The 21,157-nt window shown below is 46.6% G+C and overlaps 2 protein-coding genes across 5 annotated transcripts in view; both read left to right on the top strand.

The window, feature by feature from the left end:
• Positions 1–1,363: 1,363 nt before the first annotated feature.
• Positions 1,364–14,942, top strand: UHRF1 (ubiquitin like with PHD and ring finger domains 1). Of its 2 annotated transcripts, none has more exons than XM_056335827.1 (17): positions 1,364–1,503; positions 2,404–2,568; positions 5,402–5,665; positions 6,438–6,610; positions 7,045–7,260; positions 8,073–8,179; positions 8,364–8,550; positions 9,252–9,375; positions 9,464–9,571; positions 10,438–10,542; positions 11,432–11,538; positions 12,348–12,510; positions 12,613–12,750; positions 13,119–13,230; positions 13,348–13,505; positions 13,866–13,964; positions 14,664–14,942. In XM_056335827.1, exons 1-17 carry the CDS (start codon positions 1,387–1,389, stop codon positions 14,808–14,810), a joined length of 2,490 nt encoding a protein of 829 aa, XP_056191802.1. In that variant the 5' UTR covers positions 1,364–1,386; the 3' UTR covers positions 14,811–14,942. The 2 variants fall into 2 exon arrangements, with proteins under 2 accessions (XP_056191802.1, XP_056191803.1); XM_056335828.1 differs by lacking the exon at positions 1,364–1,503 and adding an exon at positions 2,288–2,306.
• A 3,383-nt stretch (positions 14,943–18,325) lies between these two features.
• KDM4B (lysine demethylase 4B) overlaps positions 18,326–21,157 on the top strand; it is a 92,628-nt gene continuing 89,796 nt past the window's right edge. For all 3 annotated transcript variants that reach the window (XM_056336256.1, XM_056336255.1, XM_056336254.1), the window contains exon 1: positions 18,326–18,487. The gene's annotated coding sequence lies outside the window, so the exon portion shown is untranslated. The remainder of the gene's footprint in view (positions 18,488–21,157) is intronic.

Below are 21,157 nucleotides of genomic sequence, written 5' to 3'. Positions count from 1 at the left end.
CCCCCTGCTCCCTGCCAGGTCTGTAACATCTGCAAAGCCTCTCAGCCTGTAGGAAGGGTTTGCTGCTGTGCTCGGTCAAGGTTAAGACTCTAGTACACCTAAAAGGGGGAAAATTTTTTTTTTTTTTTTGCAAGGCAAAGCCTTTGGATCTGGGAGGAAATGAAGCCTGACTGCTGCAGGTCGCAGGTCAGCTTCAAGGCTTTAGTGCCCTGACACACGCCTAACCTTTGGTACTAACCTCATCTCGGCCAGCGACTTCTGACCGGTGATCTGTGGCTCAGCTGGGGGATCCCCAACAGACCCCAAGGAAGGAGGGGAATTAGGCAGAGGTGCACGCTGCTTTAGGAGGCTTTCGCCTGCTGCATGCCTTCCCTACAGCAGTCTGCAAATCAGGGGGGTGGGAGGGTGCTGCATCCCTCAGATTTTGCATTTTTTGAGCGGGAGAGGTTAGCTCTGTGGGTGCGGTGGGGGGACAACCCGGGAAACACTGTTTTGCATTTATCTTCAGCGCGCCTCATGTTCCCTTTGTCCATAGAGGCAGGACAGTGGCTCTGCGGGGCCTCGGCAGGTTGCAGTGTCACCAGAGCTGTTCCGGCAGCGCCAATCCCGCCGCCATTCCCGCTTTCCCACCCCGGAATCTCTCCACCTCCAACCACCAGTTTTTGTGTTTTTATACTTTTGAAGCTGACTTTTCTCAGCACTCACTTGGTAATCCCCCACTTACAGTTTCCTCCATCCGATGGCCACTTTAAGCAAACTTTATCATTTTGAACTTCCTCGTACCGTTAGTAGTTTTGGAGACAAACATCCCCCTGGACCAGCCGTTTTTGTCAGCTCCTGCGGCCACGCGTGCGGCCTTGCCGTGGCACCCAGGCCCCGTTTCGGGAGCAGGGCGGTACACTAGCCCCAGAAGCCACCCAGAGCTAACAGCCTGGGGGGTTAGAGGCCTTTTGTGGGTTATTATCCGGATTATTCGGATTATTTGCATCGCTGCAGGGCCTGGCGCTCCTGGGGTACCTGACCCCTCGGGGAGGAGGTGGCTATTAGAGGGAGAATCCCTCGGGTCTCCGCTCCCCCGGGGGCTGCTCGCAGGGGTCTCCGTCACCCGGTTTTTACAACAATCACCCGGGTTTGGGGATAATAACGGCACCGTGCCGTGGCCCCGGAGGGTGAGGGACTTCCCCGGCGCGGGAGTGTTGGGGGAATGGGTTTTACTCCGGGCAGCAGAACGAGGGGCGCCGGGCCGGCGAGATCGCCGGGGCCACCCCCGGGGGGGCGCCAGTTCCGGCGGGTGAGCCGTAAACCCCCCCCCCCCCCAGCGGCGCGGCGGTCTCGGGAGGTGGTGGCGGCCCCGCCCCGCCCGCCCGTTCCCGCCAGCGGCGGCCAATGGGCACCCGCCCGCCGCGCACGGGGCTTTTCCGCGCCAAACTCCAAAGTCCGGGGAGCGCGCAGGCGGCGGCCGCGGGGCGCAGCGCGGCACCGGCCTCCAGCACTGCCACGCCGGTGAGTCCCGCCGCGCCGCGGGCGGCCGGCGGCAGCGGGAGGGGGGGGATGGCGGCGGCGGCGCGGGGTGGGGGTGCTGGCGGGGAGCGGCTGACACCGAGTCGGTGACAGCTGCCGGGGGGTGGTGCGCGGCTCCGCTGCTCCCGCCGCCAGCCCCGCTCCCCGGGGGGGGCGAGCGCTCCGGTGCCGGGATGCGCCGCTGTGGCAGGGGACGGCCCCGCCGGTCCCGACACGGGACAGCGGGAGGGGATTGTGACCGGCGGTGCCGGGGGTGGGGGGATGCTTGGCTTTCGGGGCTGATGCAGAACGGCGCTGGCGGGGGTCGCTGACACTCCCCCGTTTTTTTTCCGCCGACGGAACGAAAGCAACCCCCGCCGCGGGGTGAGGTTGCCCTTTCCCCCCCCCCGCTCCCGCCGCGGGGAGCTCCCACCGGGCTGCGGCGTCAGCGGTGTGGGCCACTGGCTGTGGCGGCCCCTTTAAGACGGTCCGTTTTCCCCGCTTTCATTTGCATAATCGCGCGAGACTTGGGGAGGGGAGGGGAGGGGGGGTGGGTCGCGCGGAGGGAACGTTTCAATTGTGGCGCGAGATACAGTTGGCGCGCGCCGCCCGCCCGCGAGGCGGCAGAGAGGCACGGGCGCAACCAAAGCCGTTAGGCTCAGCGTGGGAGGGGCTGGGTTAAAACTGGACTGACCAATCGGTGCTGACACCGGCCGGGCTATTGACCAATCGGAGGCGGGGGTAGAGCGGGAGGGCGGGCCGGCCGGCTGGCTGGCGGGCCGGGCGGCGGGGGCCGGGCCGGCGCGGTAGGTTGAGCGGTCTCATTGATACGGTGCCCGACGGGCCGGACTCGACGGGTCTCCGTCGCTCAGCACCCGGTTTGTTTTCTCCCGTTGCGGCCAGGGGACCGGCGCCATGTGGATCCAGGTGCGGACCATGGACGGGAAGGAGACCCACCGTGTGGATTCGCTTTCCAAACTCACCAAGGTGGAGGGGCTGCGGCTACGGATACACGAGGTTTTCGGTGTCGAGCCCCAACGGCAACGGCTCTTCTACCGCGGCAAGCAGGTACCAACGGGGCGGGGGGATGTTTGACAGCACCAGCCCTTGACCAACGGGGGGCGGGGGCCGGCGGGGTGGGGTGGGATGGGGGCCCCCAGCCGCGGCCCCCGCCAGCCCTGTCCCCGCCAGCTGGGGAAGGCTATTTTAATTTTTTTTTTTTTTTTTTTTTTAATTTCGTGAAAATGGGGGGTTCTGCTGCCATCTAGTGACTCCCGGAGCTGCTGCCCGCGCCGCTCAGGCGGCGGGTCTGCAAGGAGTCAGCAAGTGGGCTTTTTTTTGTAGTTGTAAAGCTTTTTTTTTTTTTTTCCTCTTTCTTATTTTTTGTCCAGCCTGTTGCTTTTCTGCCTTGACACCGCCTTTGCGAAGTCTTTGAAAATACAGATATGACCAGGGGTTTTGGGGGCTTAAAATTTTGAGCCTTGCCAGTTTTACCATTACAAAAGCTGTAAAGATCCTGTTTCCCATTTTTCTTTGTAAATGGGGATAGCAGCTCGTGATTTTGAAGTTCTCCTCCTCCATTAAAATCTTATTGGGTACATAACTTGCTGTAAAATAGTGAGTGGCTCAGCAGTATATGTTGTGTTCTCGACAGTATGTTTGCGATCACAATTGTACAGCAACAGTTTTCTTCTGCGTGAATTAATAACGTATCTAAGTTAGTATTAAGGACAACCGAAACCGTTTTCAGATGCGTTTTCCGTATCCTGTGTAGCACTGCACTGTGAAACCTTCATGCTAAAGAAACTTCTTAACCGGTGGTTGGTTGTTTAAAGAAATTTATTTCAGAAATAGCGGGCTGCTTTAGCCTGCAATTGGAATGCTCTGAGATGGGTGGAGTTAGACAATCTTTAGTAATTTTTTTTCCCTACCTTTCCCTCCATTTTAAGATGACTCGAACTAGCTGTGCATTATAATTAGCAGGTGTGACTGTAGGATATGGAAACACACCTGGACTAGCTTTAGTTTAACAAGCTTGGGTACCAGCAGTAATAAAAAAGGCTTGTAGGAATACATAGCATCTCTGAAGGGCTCGTGTCACCTCCTTTCTGTTGTGTTAGTGTAGATTCGGGTGCAGTAATTACCCATTTGTGGTCGCAGATAAAGCGATAAGGGAGGATTGGTCCAGGGCACACCAACTGTCAGCCTGGCTCGCGCTGAAGTCTGTGCAGATAATTAAGGTTAAACAGATTTTTAGTGGAAGTGGTAACTTTTTCCAGGAAGGATGCGCTTGCCTTACAAAGATGATTCCTCTTTGTGTAATTCCAGTAGTTCTTGATTTAGGCGTGGTTTTAGACAGAAACATTTATCCGGTGTGATCTAACCTCTCTTAGTCATTGTTCTGCTGTGCTCATTTGTGTTTTGTCTGGCTTTTGGAATCATTTGAAATGTTCAAATTCTTACTAGTTACTGTTTTAAAATGCTGTTAGGACAATACTTGTTAATTAACAAAACAAAAAAGCAAAACCCCACCTCCTTTGTTAGCGGTACCTCCTCTGATGCTGGCGCTTCTTTCAGACTGTCCTTTGAACTCCTGTGGTTTCATGTCCTGTTCATGTTCTCTGCCTTTCCATTTCTGTTTGCACCTGTTGTCACTCGTGTTCTTTGGTGATAATGATCCCCTATTTGTGATACTGTTTCTTTGTTAAGAAGAAACAACCGATTCCTGGTTTGTTCTGTGTGACTTGATGAGTTTTCATCTCTGAACCAGAGAAAGTCCAGATCACTTCCTGTACAGTCAGATTTCCAGGGATTGTTCCATAGCCATTTTATGCTATAAATCAGAGTTGAATTATCATAGTGATTCCTGTGAAGTGTAAATTTTTGTGGTTTTGCTCTGTTTCCCGCTGATAGAGAACAAAGCTCTGGGGATTGCTTTTTCTGGTGGTTTGGACTGGAAGGGGATGATCATTTCCTGTATAATTTCTTAGTCAGACCTTAAATATGTGGTGGAAGCTTGTCTAAACTTCTAACTGCACTGTGGTCTCGCGTATTACATTTTAACTCTAAAAGGGTAGTGCTCCTCAGAGTTCTTGAAAGGTAATTGAGAGACCTATTTGGCCCTCTTGCCTCTCTTCCTTTCTGCAGGGGTAGGATCTTGGTTTGACTAACACTCAATGCCAGACTTGTGAAACAGACTTTTAAAATTAGAGAGGGTGTGAAATTAGGACATGCTTGGCTACACTGAGAAATGTTTGGGTGGTTTCAAGTTGAACTGAATCTTTTTTGATTTTACTTTCAATGGAAAGATTGTGTGCTTGCCCAGAGAGAAGTAGGTGATTAACTCTTTGGCTTCTACTTGATGCCACATTTAACAGAGCGATGCTGTAACAATAATCTGGAACATACACAATCAAAATATAAAGGCCAGTCCGTGTTAACATTTGTGTTATGGGATGTGTCTGAATTAAGGAAGAAAGAACTTCCTTTTGAGTCTGTAGGTAATGCGGTGTGATCCTTAAATCCTGATGGGAATGTAGAGGATCTGTAGTTACTTTTAAGTCTTTCTTCCCAGAACTGATATTTCTAGGGAATGTGCTGCAAACCTTTTCAGATCTCCTAGAATGCTGTGGCTTTGTCTGGGTAGCAAGTCTACCACAGCATGGGAGTCTTGTTTTTCTAGCTTGTAGAGTCCGTTGAAGAAAGAACATTTGAAATAGTAAGAATAACAATCTATAAGTAACTGTGAATCTGAAGAACTGCCAAGTTCCTTGTTTGTTAATGGTTTTCAAGCGATGTGGTCTGTCTTGGCGCACAGAGAATTACACCCCGATGGGTGGTTTTGAATTGGCAGACCTCCGCTGAATGAAATAACCAGATTATTTTGATGCTTTCCCTGTAGATGGAAGATGGTCACTCCCTTTTTGATTACAGCGTTGGACTGAATGATATTGTTCAGCTCTTGGTCAGACAAAGCCCAGCAGTGCTTCCTGCTGTTAGTAAGGAAAAGGATTCTGAACTCTCCGACACAGACTCTGGCTGTGGCTCAGGCCAAAGCGAATCTGACAAAAGCTCTCACAATGGAGAAGGTGCCATGGAACTGGAGGGACAGCCAAGCACAGCTGCGCAGCCCGACTGGACTGACCCGGGATTTGGCCTCTATAAGGTGAGCTATTAAAAAACCCTATGGTTACTTAAAACTGCGCTTCGGGAGGGGAGTTGTTTCTCTGTAGTTGAGAATTTCTAAAAATCCGCACAATGGGGACAGAAAGATAGTTTGGGTTTTTTTTGTTTTTTCTTAAACCCTCCAACAACAAACAAAAAAATACCAACCAACCCACAAACCAATTAAATGCAACATGTTGTAGGTCAAAATATTTTATTTTTCATTTTATCCTCCTAGCTAAAACTACAATACATTAATTGATTAATAAAAAAAAAAGAAAAGCATTCTGAGTGCCTGTTTTGATTTTAAAAAAATTTCCCAATATTTTTGCTTGGAGGAGTCACTTATTTGTCAAAGCTTGAACTTTCTTGAATGAACAAAAGAAAATCTCAACCAGCTGTTCAGAGTCATTTTGTCTGTTTCAATGGACTTTATTACAGATCTAGTGATGTCTTTGCCAGCCTATGAGCAAGACAGTTCTGAAACCCTGTTATAGACTAATTAATAATGGTTTATACTAGATAAGAAAGTTGTTTGTACACACGTGGGTGTAGAATGGTTTTTTAGCCTCTGTTAGAGGTTCAGCCTGAGAAGACTATAGGGGTGTCCAATGGGATCAGGAAGGCAAAGGAAATCTTAATTTTTAAGATGATCTGTTAAATATCTTGGTAATGGTGAAGCTCTTGAGATGGTTAAGTCTTCAAGGAGACTCAGAAATTAATGCTTAATTTGAAAATCCACTTTGGTGAGCTGTATGCTTTGCTTTGTGTAGATCAATGACTTGGTTGACGCTCGCGATACGAATATGGGAGCGTGGTTTGAAGCCCAGGTTGTAAATGTAACCAGAAAAAAGCATACAAATGAAGCAGTGGACAGCTGCACAGATCCCGATCAGCCAACAGCCATTCCTGAAGAAGATGTAATATATCACGTGAAATACGAAGAGTGAGTTTTGTTATCTTCTTGGCTATTAAAGATACTTGGATGGCGATGTGATAGGAATTTTTATTGTAGAGATCCACAAGGTAAAACAGAATGGGGTTGACACAGTAATTACATTACTGAGCCCGATTAACTCTTTAAGTTTCTCTTACAGTTGGAATTCTGACTGGCATTCCAGGGGGCTGGAATCATGGTTTCAGAAATATACACTGGTTATCCAATTTTAAGTGGGATACAATAGCAGCAGAGTTAGACTGCCCAATTCCGGCTATGTTTGTGTGGGAGAAGGAGATTTTATTGTTGATGGTTTTTTTTATATGTCACATGGCATCAGTTCTTAAATTGACCTGTCTGTATAAAACCTATCACTTGCAAAAACTATGATGTCGAAACTGATTTTTCTTCTCTGTCCTTCCACGCCTCCCTTCTACTTCAAGTTATCCAGAGAATGGAGTTGTACAACTGAGTTCGAGTGATGTACGGGCTCGCGCACGGACTATTTTGAAGTGGCACCAGCTAGAAGTAGGACAGGTGGTGATGGTCAACTATAATCCCGATGAACCAAAAGAGAGAGGTTTTTGGTACGATGCAGAGATTCTGCAAAAAAGGGAAACAAAAATGATCAAAGAGATAAATGCAAAGATATTACTTGGGTAAGCAAATTCATAACATGGAATAAATTGAATTCCCCAACTCTGCTTAAGCTTTCATGAGGTCTGGTGACTGCTGAAAAAAATGAGGCAACAAAACTCGTGTAACAGAAGTGCTGGGGAGAGGTGAGAAGCGGGACCGTCCTTTCTGGGCGACAGACTGAGTCAGATTGTACCTGTCATTAATTTCCATTGGAGGAATTGGATGTAATGCTGGGAGGATGTAAAGCCCCACGTTCGCCAAGAGGTGAAAAATAGTTTGCTGTGTTAGCTATCCATAGCGGTTTTACAAAACCTTCGGTGTAATATTTTGTGCCAGTATACTGAACCCTCACTTTATAAAGATGATGAAAAATTACTCCAGTTCTCTCCTGAAGGAGAAAACAAGGCTACATATGAGGGACTCTCAACTTCGGGGTGCAGGGGAAGTACATAATAATTCTTAAAGTTTCAGATAAGTTTCACAGGTTTGCCAGAACATTCCTCTTTTTGTCCTCTCACCACAGTGATTTTAACTTTATAAAATATGAGAAGAATTAGGCTGAAATATATTTTAGGGGAGGAACAGTCACTAATGACAATTGGAATCCTATAAATGCCTGGATTCTCATTGAGACAAGAGGGATATGCTTTAATTGCATGAAAATGCAATTAATTGTGGTGCTGTCATACCACTGTCCCAGACCGTGTGATGCTTTAACAGGTTTCTTGTGATGAAGGACTAATACCAGCCCAGTCTGTTACTGACGTGCATGTGAATTCATGCTGTATGATACTTTCAGAGTCTGATTCCTTTTATCAACAACTTCTTACAGGGAAGCTGGCGATTCCTTGAATGACTGCAGAATTACATTAGTGGATGAAATTTATAAAATTGAAGAACCAGGCAGTGCTTGTCCAGTTAGTGCCTGCCCATTAAAACGTGAGTCTGTGGCATAGTTCTTGCATTGTCTGTCTTACGTTGTGATGTTCTGTGTATTGTCTTTGTGGGGATCAAAGGTCTAAGAGTGCCAAGATACGCTGGAAAGGGTGAAAGGAGTTGTAGCTACACGTGTCTCAGCACTTTCTGGAGTCTGACATAGGCTCTGGTCTCTCTTTGCCAACAGGACAAAGTGGACCTGTGTGTAAAGCTTGTAAGGACAACCCGAACAAGACCTGCAGAATTTGTGCTTGCCATATCTGTGGGGGTAAACAAGATCCAGATAAGCAGCTGATGTGTGATGAGTGTGATATGGCTTTTCACATCTACTGCCTCAACCCCCCCCTTAGCAGCATACCAGATGATGAGGACTGGTAAGTTCTAAGTATGTGTGTGTGGTATCGCATTTACAGTGTAATTAGGAGCAGAAAGTGAGGTCTAGGGTTTCGGGCTGCCCTTGGTGACAATATTATGACTCTACAAGGTGAAGAGATGTTTCTGTCATTTTTTTGGTTGGTTTTTTGGTAGGACTTCATAGCTTTTCTTGAGCATCAGTTTAGTGAGAGTATGTTTTAAACCCAGTGGTGCTGGGATCTATATCCCTTTTGGAAGAGAAGTGGAACTACCCATAAACCAAACGCAGACCTGATGCCAGGAGGCTTAACTTGTGTAATGTTTTTTATGGGTTAGTTACAGGTCGTCTGCAGGCCCCATCACCATATTAAGCTGGTGATATATACTGTTTTATATAGGACATGTTTCTGGTGATAACTGTATTTCACCATCTAGATCTATATCTATACAGATAGGTAGTGAAATACACTGTTTTGTGTCCTGTGTCAGCATTTTATACAACAATTTTGATAACAGCTGATTTCCTGACACATGTGCAATGGCTTAGAAGATGGGGTAAGGACATTAGCTAATACAGATACAATTTCACTATGGAGAGTTGTTTGTCTTGCTCTAGTTACACATGAGGAAATGTGAGATAACAACTCAGTATGTTTTGAGGAAATTATTTTTTAGTTTAAGGCGTTGCTACTAATTAATTTTCGTTAACCGCTGACTTTAGGTATTGCCCTGAATGTCGAAATGATGCGAGTGAGGTGGTCTTAGCAGGAGAGAAATTAAAAGAAAGTAAAAAGAAACAAAAGATGGCGTCTGCTAATTCATCCTCGCGGAGAGACTGGGGCAAGGTGAGTTCAAAAGCCGTTTTATTTTGAAGAGTAGTGTGCGTTTAGTTCCTTGTAATTCTTGGCTGATTGGTCTCGCTCTTTGAAACAGGGCATGGCATGTGTCGGTCGCACAAAGGAATGTACCATTGTCCCCTCGAACCACTATGGACCGATTCCTGGGATTCCCGTTGGCACCATGTGGAAGTTCAGAGTTCAGGTATGAAGCTGAATCCTGGCCCAAGCTGCTGCAGGGGAAAATGGGAATGATCCAGCTCTTACGAGAAACCTGAAACAGTTAATGTTGGAGTGTATATCACTGGATATGTAAGTGCAGAAAGGAAAGAATTTGGCTTTGTCTAGATCAAGTGTTCCATAACTAATGCTGCATTGTCTAGGCATTTTGAGTGTGGGTGTTTGGTTTTTTTTTTCTTTTTTTTTTTCTTTAGTGCTTTTTTTTTTTTTTTGGTAACTCGGAAACCCCAAACCAAATGTATTTGTTTCCAGTAGTTTTTCCTGGAGATGCGTAGTATCTCCCACTTGTTCTCCTGGTAAGGGTGTCTCTCTAATATCTCGACATATTAGACAGAAGATTTTCTCATCCTGTTAGAAGGTTGGGGAAGAAAAAGCACTGACCTGTCCAGACCTTGTTTTCAAGGTTGAGACCTTGAAAGCAACCTTAGGTGAAGGTTGCTATTACAACTCTTTCAAAAAATCCCCTTATGCAAACATTTAATTTTAATATTTATATTATTCTTAAAGTCTGGGAGCTTTTTAATAAGCAATCTCAGTGAGAAAGCTCTAAATTTTCACCACGAAAAGATCCCTATGTGTTCAATTTACTGAAATATTCAATGGCTTATTTTTTAAAACCATTTTTCCTTTTCTTTCTTCTGCCTGGAGCTTTTTAGAGGATAGTGGCGAGAACACAGTGTCACTCTGTAATAGATGCAAACCGAATCTGAAATAGTACTATGAGTTCATTTAGTTCCAAGACCAATGGGTAGTCATACTGTTTGTAGCCTGTTGACAGCAGTTGCCTAGCAAGCTGCTTTTTTTTTTTTTTTTTTTTTTTTTTTTCTCCAGGTGAGCGAATCTGGTGTTCACAGGCCCCACGTAGCAGGTATTCATGGCAGAAGTAACGATGGCGCCTATTCCTTGGTTCTGGCAGGAGGCTATGAAGATGACATAGTAAGTGAATCTTGATCATTTACGCCTGAGAACCAAATCCACTTGTCGTTAAAACAAAGATTTGGCCTTAGTTACTTTTAACATTTTGTATCAGACACTTCTCTGATACTGATGTTCTTCAGAAGACAACTAGGCAAACTATGATCCAGTAATATGTGCCAACTTGAGAAACAGGATAATCTAAATTAAGTTTAATATCCATATGTCAGCTTTTAATCCAGGAGTCTTTAGCTGCCTTCTCAGGGTTTCCGTCACATCCTCAGTTTGAACAGTCTCATGGTATATGCTGCCAGAGAGCTTTGCGTGTCACGGGAGCCTTTAGAACAGAACTAGGGACTGAAGCCCGTCTTCTGAGTATCCCATGTGGTTCTGCCAGCCAAATCTTCCCCTGCTGAGGCTGTATCAGGCTCCGCTACTCATTCCTTTTGCAGCTCACCAGTGCGTTACTCACCTGCACCTCCCTACCCCGAATGCCTGTCAGAACTCTTGTAGAACAGGTAGCCACGAATCGCAGCAGCCATGCTCAGCCTTAATTCTGACTGCAGGGTCATGTAACGGTGTAAGTACTGAGGCACGAGTTAGGTTATCCTTATCTGGAACATGCCCCTGCACTTCCACGCTGATCCTGCGCGAGGGGAGTGCTGCTCCCTTGGCAGAGGCCCCTTGGCACTGTTACATGTGTGACAACACAACAGTTGTCACCCGGACTCTTCTCTCTTGGCGACATAAGGGAGGACCACGGGCTAACTGATGAGTCTGCAAGCTTAAGAAGGGGAAGTATCTTTCCCTTTAATACGGTATTCTCAAAAAGCTACTTGATTTAAAAGATTCCTCTGCTTTTATTGAATTATTTTTGTGAATGTGTCGAAACCATCCATATACATTTCAGGATCATGGAAATTCCTTCACATATACAGGGAGCGGAGGGCGTGATCTTTCTGGAAACAAACGCACAGCGGAACAGTCTTGTGATCAAAAACTCACCAATATGAACAGGTTAGCAGCATTCGCACTTCGTTCCTAACTTTGGTAGCTGGCAATCTGTCAGCCTAAAAAATTGTATCAAAAGAAACTGTCTTAAGTCAAAAAACTGTCAAAATTTGGTATCATCTGTGGTGTAGGTTGCAGATCAGTTTCACAATGGAAATGCTTCTTACGCTGCGCTATAAGCGAAACGGTACTGTGAATGGTATTAGTCTCACGTTTGATATTGACTGAAACTTAAGGAACAGAGGAGTAAATTAGCGTGAAAGTCTTCACACTCTCTCTTGAAGACCTTTCACCTTTGGCAGACCAGATCACTCTTATTTTTGAGAGGAACAGTTCAGAATTGTGCGGACTTGAGTGGAGGAGGTGGTCTGTGCAATTAACATTAGGGTAATGTAATGAATAATCAGCATATTTAACATGTGGTCCCCACTCAGGAGGCTTAGTTACTGTCTCCCAGAGTTCTTGGTGTTATGCAAAATACTTGAAAGTGTAACTATTTAAGACAAACAAACAAAAAAGCCTGGCTACATCCTTTTTCTCTGGAAGGGATTCAGAAGGGGCTCCAGTATCTGCAGAGAGGCCGTGGTTTCCAGTTTTTTCGGTAGCTGTTGCTGTGGTTCAGCACAGTGCCAGTATGCTGCTGCTCTTGGTATTGTACTCAACTGGATCAACGTGTTGCTCTGAGTAAAATAGTATAGTTATATTCATTACTTCTTAGTAGCTCATTTACCATGCAAGGTTTGCTTTATCCTGCCTCTGATGCTGAAGAGTTCTGCCTGGTAAATACACTAAGTTGACTGGACTTTCTCTTCCAGAGCTCTGGCTCTGAACTGCAGTGCCCCCATCAACGACAAAAATGGAGCTGAAGCCAAGGACTGGAGGGCTGGAAAGCCGGTCCGAGTGGTGAGGAATGTAAAAGGAGGCAAACATAGTAAATATGCTCCTGTAGAAGGGAACAGATATGATGGAATATACAAGGTAAGAAGGATTTGAATTCACGTACTGAATTAGGGAAGGATAATTTGGTTATGGCCAAGGGGTTTTTATAGAGTTTGATGGACTTGCATCTGACTTTTTTAGGTTGTGAAATACTGGCCTGAGACAGGGAAGTCTGGATTTTTAGTGTGGCGTTACCTGCTTAGGAGGGATGATGAAGAACCTGCTCCTTGGACCAAAGAAGGAAAGGACAGGATGAAAAAGCTTGGCCTTACGATGCAGGTACTCTTTTGGAACATCATCAGGGTTACCTTGAGGGACAGCAGGAATCTTTCTATTCTACATTCTTACTGAGGATGATCCTTGCGTAAGAATCAAGACAGCCCCTCTTACACCGAGGGGGACCCAGGAAAACAAACAACCCACAAGACTGAAAGCACTTCTTACATCAGGAGGCTAAATGGACCAAACTCACTTTCTTGTATAGAATTTCTATAGCCTGAACAAGTGCCCCATAAGAGTGGGGATCTATTGCTTAAAATAGAGAATCCCTGGAGCAGCTCTCTGTGGGTCATTCTTCTGACCTGAAGTAGTCTGTCTGTGAATGGGCGTGTTTATATTGGATATTTTTGGTTTGTGTTTTCCTGCAGTATCCGGAAGGGTATTTGGAAGCTGTTGCAAACAAAGATAAGGAGAAAGAAAATAATGGAGATGATGAGTTTGATACCCCGGGGAAAGGAAAGAGGAAAAGGAAATCAGCAGGTTTGTGGAGTAGGCAAGTGGATATAGAAAGCCCTGTAGGTTTTTGTGCATTTTACCTAGTTGCTCTTTTCTGGTTACTGTTTGTTTGTTTGTTTAGGAAGTTGTGTTTTCTTTCAGGTGGGGAGGAAAAACTTATCAACTCTCCTACAGGCACTCCAAAGAAAACTAAAGTTGAGCCATACAAGCTGACACCTCAGCAAAAATCTCTTATAAAAAGTGATGAAGCCAATGAAAAACTGTGGAATGAAGTACTAGAAGCTCTTAAAGATGGACCGGTATATCATGCTTTATTTCTGCAGAAATAAAGTGACAACAAACTACTGTATTATCCCTAGACAGAAACCTTTTGGCTGCATTGAAGAAACAGCCTCAGACCTATAGTGGGTTTTTTATGTTTTTTTTAGTGTAGACATCCACAGCATAAATTTTAAAACAGTGTATTTGAGGTCAGTAAGAAGACAGTTACCAGAACTTGTTTAATATGACTATTTTTTTCCCTTGTTAAGCTTTGTAGAAAAACTTTCTGTAGCTAAAGTAATCCCTTGCATTTAACATGGGGTGGTAGTTTGGTTTGGTTTTTTCTGTATCTTTCAGAGGGTAGTGGCAATAAGTTAATTCAAATGTTTTCTTTACAGAAATTCCTAAATAAAGTTGAAGAGGCCTTCTTGTGTATTTGCTGTCAGGAGGTTGTGTTTCGGCCAGTCACAACTGTATGCCAGCACAATGTGTGCAAGGTGAGCAGCTGGTACAACTCTCCTGGAGAGTTCTGTTGAGCCAAGCTTTGAGCTGACTCGTTTCATGGTGAGAGGAAGCTGGGGGGTGTCTGGGGAGCTGGTTTGTTTGGGTTTTTTGTGAGTCTTTAGTCTTCTAGCACAAGTCAGGTTTATGTGTGAAAACTTTGTGATTTGATGAAAGTTCTTTGGCATAGAAAAGTCTGCTTTAAAGAAAGTTTTCCAGTATTGTGTCGCTGCTCTCCGATTCTTGTAAAAGATGATGAGAGCAACTCTGTGGGCTCGGTGGTACTGCGAGGTGGCACCTATGGATTCGGCAGTGTCACGGAGTGCGTGGGGTTTTGTTTTGCTTTTTGAAGAATGCTGCAAAGTGTTTACGCAGAAGTTCCAACAGTCTTTGACAGCTGCAGAACTCTTGATCTTGAGAAACATAATGGAATGAAATACCTCTACCAGGTACCTAAATGCCGTGTCAGTGACTGATGGGCTCTGTTGAAGTGCACGTGCTGTTACACGCAGTGAAGGAAGCTTTCTCTCCCGCTGCCAGCCTTGCGTTGCTCTTGGTCTTTCTCAGCTCTTGTCAACACCAGGGTGAACTGGGATATAAAAAGAATCTCATTCTTTCCAGTGGCAGCTTTGTAGAACAAGCTACACTGCACATCTCTCTTAACCAAGTAGTTTTCTTCTTTTTGTTCTCACCAGGATTGTTTGGATAGATCCTTCAAAGCTGATGTGTACAGTTGTCCCGCCTGCCGCTACGATCTTGGCAAAAATTACACCATGCAACTGAACGAAACACTGCAGACCATTCTAACTCAGCTCTTCCCTGGATATGGCAATGGACGGTGATTCTGTAAAGCACTTCTAACTTTCTTTTGTTCAGACTTATTAATGGGTTGTCAATGGGCTTAATTTAAAAAAAAAAAAGTAGTCCGTGTTCTCCCAGACCCCTAAAAGTTTAAAGTCTTCCGTGTTTTTTTTTTTTAAAATATTAAACTTCAAGGAATATCCTTTTGTATGTTTGTGGATTTTGTTTTTGTTCTAAATGTTGAACTTTGCATTATTTCTTTTCCCCCTCCTCAAAACTGCCATTCATTAGCACAGAATTTATATTTTCTAGCGGACTTAAAGTGCTTCCGGTAAGGCTGCTAATGATCATGAAAGTTCTCAGAGTGCCCCATGTGCCCCCTCTTTTTTTATTGTTTTTTTAAATTCCAAAAAATGGCTTGGTTGCTAGAACAATCTTCAATGTTTAAGGATTTGGCCATAAAGGTAGACAAGGGCATGACCTTGGCAGCATTTTGATGCTCAGTTTGTACTAGATGGTTCCTGGCTTACGATCTTTTTACTGCAAGTATTTACTATTTTTTTTTAGAGAACTGTTTTTTATACATTTGACAAACCTATCAAAAGCCATTTCCTGCTAATTTTGTATATTGGGGGAAAAAAAAAAAATAAAGCAAGCTGCTTGCATATAGCCAAGTAGCTGGAGCAATATGAAGTACTACCTCAGCTGGACTTCTTTCTTATTAGGGAACTATTTGTTCAGCCAGGTGCTGTCTTCTATCCAGAAATGCCATTGTGGAATATACTAAAGCCATTCTTAAGTGCCTTTTGTCCTTTTCTGAAAGACTGGGCTCTGAATCACCATATATATATTTTTCATAAGCACTGAATTGTTTAAACTTGCCAACCGGATTTTATTCTTTGAGTAAAATATAACACTGTAGCTGTATATGATTAGCATGGTTTTGCAAACTTTCAGGTTTCCTCCTAATGCTAGCTGTATTATGGTAACATGACTTTTTGTATCTTTGATTTACTGCGCTTCTACGTGGAAATGGAGAATAAGCATTTCTGACTTTTCTTTTTGTTTAGGAAACATTTTGTTTATTGTACATGACACCGAGAAGGCATACTTTTGTGAATGGGTTTTCTTTTTCTAACATTACCAAAGTTTGCAGTTTAATACCTCAGCGAGACAGGGAATTTTTTAATCACACTTTACTGCGGACAGACTGGAACAAATATGCCTATTTTTGGTTCTCTTAACTCCTACCCTCTTAAAATTATAATGTTAATATGTTAGGGGAAAAAATACGTTTTATAGTGTTTTTTGCTGAATTTGTCAATTTTTTGTACAATGTGCAACCTGAAGTTCTCAAAATAAATATCTTTTCAGATAAAAGTGACTGTTCTCCTTTTTATCTCAAGCAGGTTTCCAGACCTAATTGCTTGTGCAGGAATTTGTGTTTGTTCCATTATGCTAAGCCTTTTATTTTCTAAGGCCTATTATTTTCATTATGATTTTTCACTACAAAGAAATCGGGTAAAGTACTAATTTGATATTCTCGTCCTCAAAATAGTTGTTTCTAGGCTCTAGTGAAAGGCAGGTGTGATGTACAACTAAAAGAACAAAGATTCCCCAAATCTCTTTCTCTCTGGGGCGTAACTTACATAAGGTTACCAAAATGCAAATATTGACTGGCAGTTGGAATTGTCTGCATGTTTAATGAATAAACCCAGAATTGTGAAGCGCTGTGTCATTCATTGTATGGGAGGTGTTTATAGCAAGTAGTGTGAGCATCTCCATCAACTTACCAAACCAGGGAAATCAATTAAAACCCTGACATTTTCATAAACAAATGCAGATGAAGTAAATGAAGAAAACATACAGGCATTTTGCAGACAAAAGCTGTGAAATTAGGCATCTGGTCTCTTTATTTGAAGGTTAGAGTTAACGTGAAACACTCAATTCAGGTATTTAATTGAAAATGTCCTTCCACTCTTTATTCTGTATTGTGATGGGAAGAATTTGGGGTGAGGGGTGAAACTGAGGAAGTGTGTGTGTATTTAAATTGACAGAACCTGTTGCAATGACTTCCTTAGTATATTGTTTTTGCTGTTATTTGGAAAACAGTTTCCCTAGGTAAGTTTCAGCAGACTGTTCTGAGCGTTAAGCGTTTGTTTAGCACGAATCAGAATTTCTCTGCTAATTCGATGCTTTGTAATTTGGAGTTTGCAGATCTCAGCCTAAAGTTCTACTAGGAAAATCCTGCTGCTGTCAGGTGAGCTTCTGTGTGGTTTTGGATACGAAGAGGTTGTGCGTTTAGCGGTGGAGGTTATTAGTAGGATGGTGCTTCGTTTCCCATACATGCTTGTGTATGCTTGAGATTTGAAATGCTGGAGTAAATATCCAATGTGTGATTTGGTAAAGTGTTTCGTGGATAAGGAAGGGGGAAGCAAGAATTACAATGTTGCAGAAAACCCAACCCAAGGATCTTCTATTTTGGGAATTCCCATCTCGCTTCCCAGCAAGTGTACAGAATCTATGGTCTGCGCAGTTTAATTGAGCGCAAATTAAAAAATACCCCTGATAGTTCTTTCTCCTGGCAGGCTTTCAGGGTTTCTTTAACCGCAGCCAGTTTGTGTCCTGCGGGGACGCTGGGGTGCTGGGGGCACAGGTACCGGCCCCTCGGCCCAGGCCGGGCGGCCATGGCAGCCTGGCACGGCGGGGGCCGAACTGGGCCGAGGCGCTGGCAGATCCCGGCGCTTTCCGAGCGGCCCGGGGAGGCGGTTCCGCGCCGACCAGCCGGTGGGTCGCTCCCTTTTGTTTTCTTTTTTAAAAGCTCCAGGTACCGGGGGGCTACGTGGCTCCGCCAACTCCCCCACGAGCGCCGCACGGGCGAGCTGGGCCCGCCGCGGTACATCCCCCTCACGGGGGGGCGCTGGCCGGGGCCGCAGCAGGCCCGGTGCGCTGAGCGGGGCCGGAGCCCCCCGAGTGCGCCAGCCCCGGGCTGGGACCCCCCGCTTCCGAAGGCTCTAGGCCACCTTGGCCGCCTCCAGCACCTTTGTGCCGCCGCTCAGGGCACCCCCGGGGCGCAGCGGAGTATGCCGCGGGGGCCGGGCGGGCTGAGGCGGGACCCGGCCGGGGGGCGGCGGGGCGGTCCCTGCCCGCCCCATTGGCGCAGGGCGGCCGCAGCGCCCCCCCCCCCCCCCGCGCGCTGCTGTGCGGCTCCTCACGTCCTCACCGCCTCGCGCCCCCGCCGGCGCGCGGAGCCGTGGGGCGCTGACGGGCACCCCGCGCTGCCTATGGAAGCCCGCCTTGCTTCTCTCTCGCCCAATAGCAGCTGAGGGCGAACTGCCGTCTCCCAAAGGCCGTGTTCTATTGGCGGAAAGCCGCTGAGCGACGCGTGAGCGACCGGCTGCCCTCCCTGCCGGTGGGCGGGCCGTTACTCGGCAGCGTTTTCCAATCAACGGGCGCTCTTGTCTTGTTGTTCAGTTACCGGCTCCGCCACGGGCGGGAGCCGCCGCCTCTCAGCGGCGATGCGCCCAATCACCGCGAAGGGGGTGGCGGCCGCAGCCAACGAGCGGGGCGAGGAGGCGGGCGGCAGGTGCTGGCCGCGGGGCGCTGCGCTCTCCTCACAGCCCCCCTCCCGCTCTGCCCCTCCGGCCGGGCCGCTCGGCGCTCCGCTGACGGGCAGCCCGGGGCCGCCGCCGCCGCCGGGGACCGCCGCCGGGCTCAGGTACGGGGGTGGCCGGTGCCTCCCTCCCTCCCCGCGGGGCCCTGCCACCGCCCGCAGCTCCACCCCCGGGCCCGCGGCGCCGGAGCCCCCCGCAGCTCGGCGCTGCCCGCCCCCCTGGGGCTCCGTCCCGCCGCCGCTCCCCGGTCTGAGCCCCTTCCCCGCCGCTTCTTCTCGGCGGGGGTCCCGGCTTTGCCGCTCGCTTCCGGACGGCGGCCCCGCCGCGCCTCCCTCCGCCGGCCGGCCCTCCTCCTCCTCCTCCACCTCCTCCTCCTTCTCCTCACGGCCCGGCCCTCGGCCGCGGCCCCGCCGCCACTGGCCTGTGCGGCCGGCGGAGTGGCCCTGCCCCGCGGCCCGCTCCTGGCGGCCCCACCGCCCGCTTTGTCTCGGGGCGGCGCGGTGGGCGCCCCTCGCCGCCCCCCCCCCGGCCCCGCGGGAGGTTCCGCGTCTGGGCGCGGTGTGAGCGCAGGGCGCTGGCGGTGGGGAGGCCCCGGGTGGTCCCTGCCCCGCCCCGGGGCGCCGCGGTCGTTGTGCCCGGGGGCGGCAGAGCCCCGCGGCCGGTGGCGGGTTCCGGCCGGGCGATGGCGGCTGGACCCCGCAGGGGGGGCCGCGGTTCCACTGGGATCTCCCTTATCCCAGATCTCCGAGACCTGCTGGCAGGGACAGGGCGCTGCTGTGCGGTTCTTTTTTTCCTCTTTATTTTTAATTTTTTATTTATTTTTTCTCCTTCAGACGCTGTCAGAGTCTAGAGACAAACCTAACCTTTTTTCTGTTTTGGTTTATTTTTTTTTAATTTTCCTGTAACGAGCCCGATGCCAACAGAAAGGCCCGTAGTTGCACGTGGAGGTCCTTCCCTTCACTCTTGTCTTGAGCATGAACGTTGCAGGCTGGAAAAGTGAGACGACCGGCTCTGAAACTGTTGTGGTCTGCAGAAATGGTTTGTCCGGTCAAGCTTTGGTGGCTTGCCCTGGGTTTTAGCTGTTCTGTTTGCACTCTTTTTTTTTTTTTTTTTTTTTTTTTTTTAAGTTGGAATTACTTGGAAGATGCATCCGGCTCTTTTGGGATGTAGCGTGTGGTGGAAGGGGAAACTCTTCAGGGGAGCCCTGAGCCAAAGGTGGCACTTGGCTTTGCTTTAAAGCTGGTGCTTCTGCTGCTCCTGGAAGATGGGCTGTGTAGCTACTTAGGAGCTTGGTGCCTGGCAGAAAGGCTGTTTTGGACTGCTTTGTTTTAAAGGGTTACATTCACAGATTAGATTTGTTTTTATGCCCGTTCTTTTAACTTTCATTCTTTCTAGTAAAAGCAGCTGTAAAGAATGGGTGCTGTGCAGGGGCACAGGCTGTTTTTGTGTTGCTGTTAAGGCCTAGAACATTGGATTTTTGCTGTGTGACTCTGTTGTCTTTGTACTGGGGTGGTGTAAACACGTTACCGTATTACATCAAGGTTGACCCTTCCAAAGTTGTTTCCTTTAACCAAAAGGAGTTAATTTCAAGGAACTCTGTTCATCAGAAACCTAATAGCACAGTTTTCCCCCCCTTTTCATACACAGTAAGTCACTTTGTTCTTACAAACTTTTCCTTTTTTCTCTTCCGTTTCCTTTTCCTGATATGTAAAAATTCACATAATCACTAGAAATGTCAAGACTAGATTTTAAAACTTACAGTTACATTTCAGCAATTACGTAAAATAACTGTTGGAGTATGTAGGGGTAATTGCTTTTTGACAGTAAGTTCCTAATTCTTAAGTTCCCCTGTAATAAGTGAAAGAAGTTGAGGCAGGTAGACTGACTCCTCCAATGCCAAAAGGAACCGACAGCTGTTTTTTTCTCATTAGTGGTAGGAGTTACTCCTATGCAAAGTATATGTAGGTGGATATACTTGATTCCTTGTTCCAGAGCTAATGTTCAAGTATAAGACACTCACTGAAACATCTTTTGACAGGAGGATGCTGTCCAACACTCAGTAACATATTATTCTTTCTCCTTTTTCTGAAAAGAGATGATTCCTTCAACCATCTGGTGGGACCAAAATATATATAAAGATATATATTTTGTGTGTGTATATATAAGCTTAGATATAAAGGCCTTGTACGTGAAGACTGTAGTTTTCTCACTAAGTTGAACACATGGGCGAAAGAGCAAAGTATGCGGGTCTGACATTCAGAGTTTGACTTCAGGGTGAACTTGGGCTTCTCTAATTAAGACCTTACATACATAAGAGGTTTCATCAGCTGTTGATGAGAAGTTGATAGCAAAATGCAATTTGAGGGAGAATCCCACCTATTTCCTTTAGATAATTCTGGTTATTGGTCTGAGGCAAACACGGTGCTTGGAACTACTTGCCGGCCTGTTAAATTGAACTGTTGGAGCAAAATGAAGTGAAAACTATTTCTAGCTGTACCATCAACTCCTGTCACTTACCGGGTAATGCAAGTGATGGTTTTACAGATGTGCGGGCACAAGGTGTTCTAAATTACAAAAAATATAGACAACTTCTTATTTTCATATAAGTCAAACTTATTTTCATATAAGATGTCTTGAGAAATTACATATGAGTTGGAAAAACCAGTTTGTCCAGACGTGCTGGATAAGCATGGTAGTTATATGGGGGTTTTTTGTACATTTATCAGGAGTTATGTATTCTTATTTTCTACTAGGATGTCCAGCTGTAAGACAAT

The sequence above is a fragment of the Falco biarmicus genome, chromosome 4 (genome assembly GCF_023638135.1).
Source record: "Falco biarmicus isolate bFalBia1 chromosome 4, bFalBia1.pri, whole genome shotgun sequence".
In the NCBI taxonomy this organism is placed as follows: Eukaryota; Metazoa; Chordata; class Aves; order Falconiformes; family Falconidae; genus Falco; species Falco biarmicus.
This window is presented reverse-complemented; position numbering and strand designations above follow the sequence as displayed.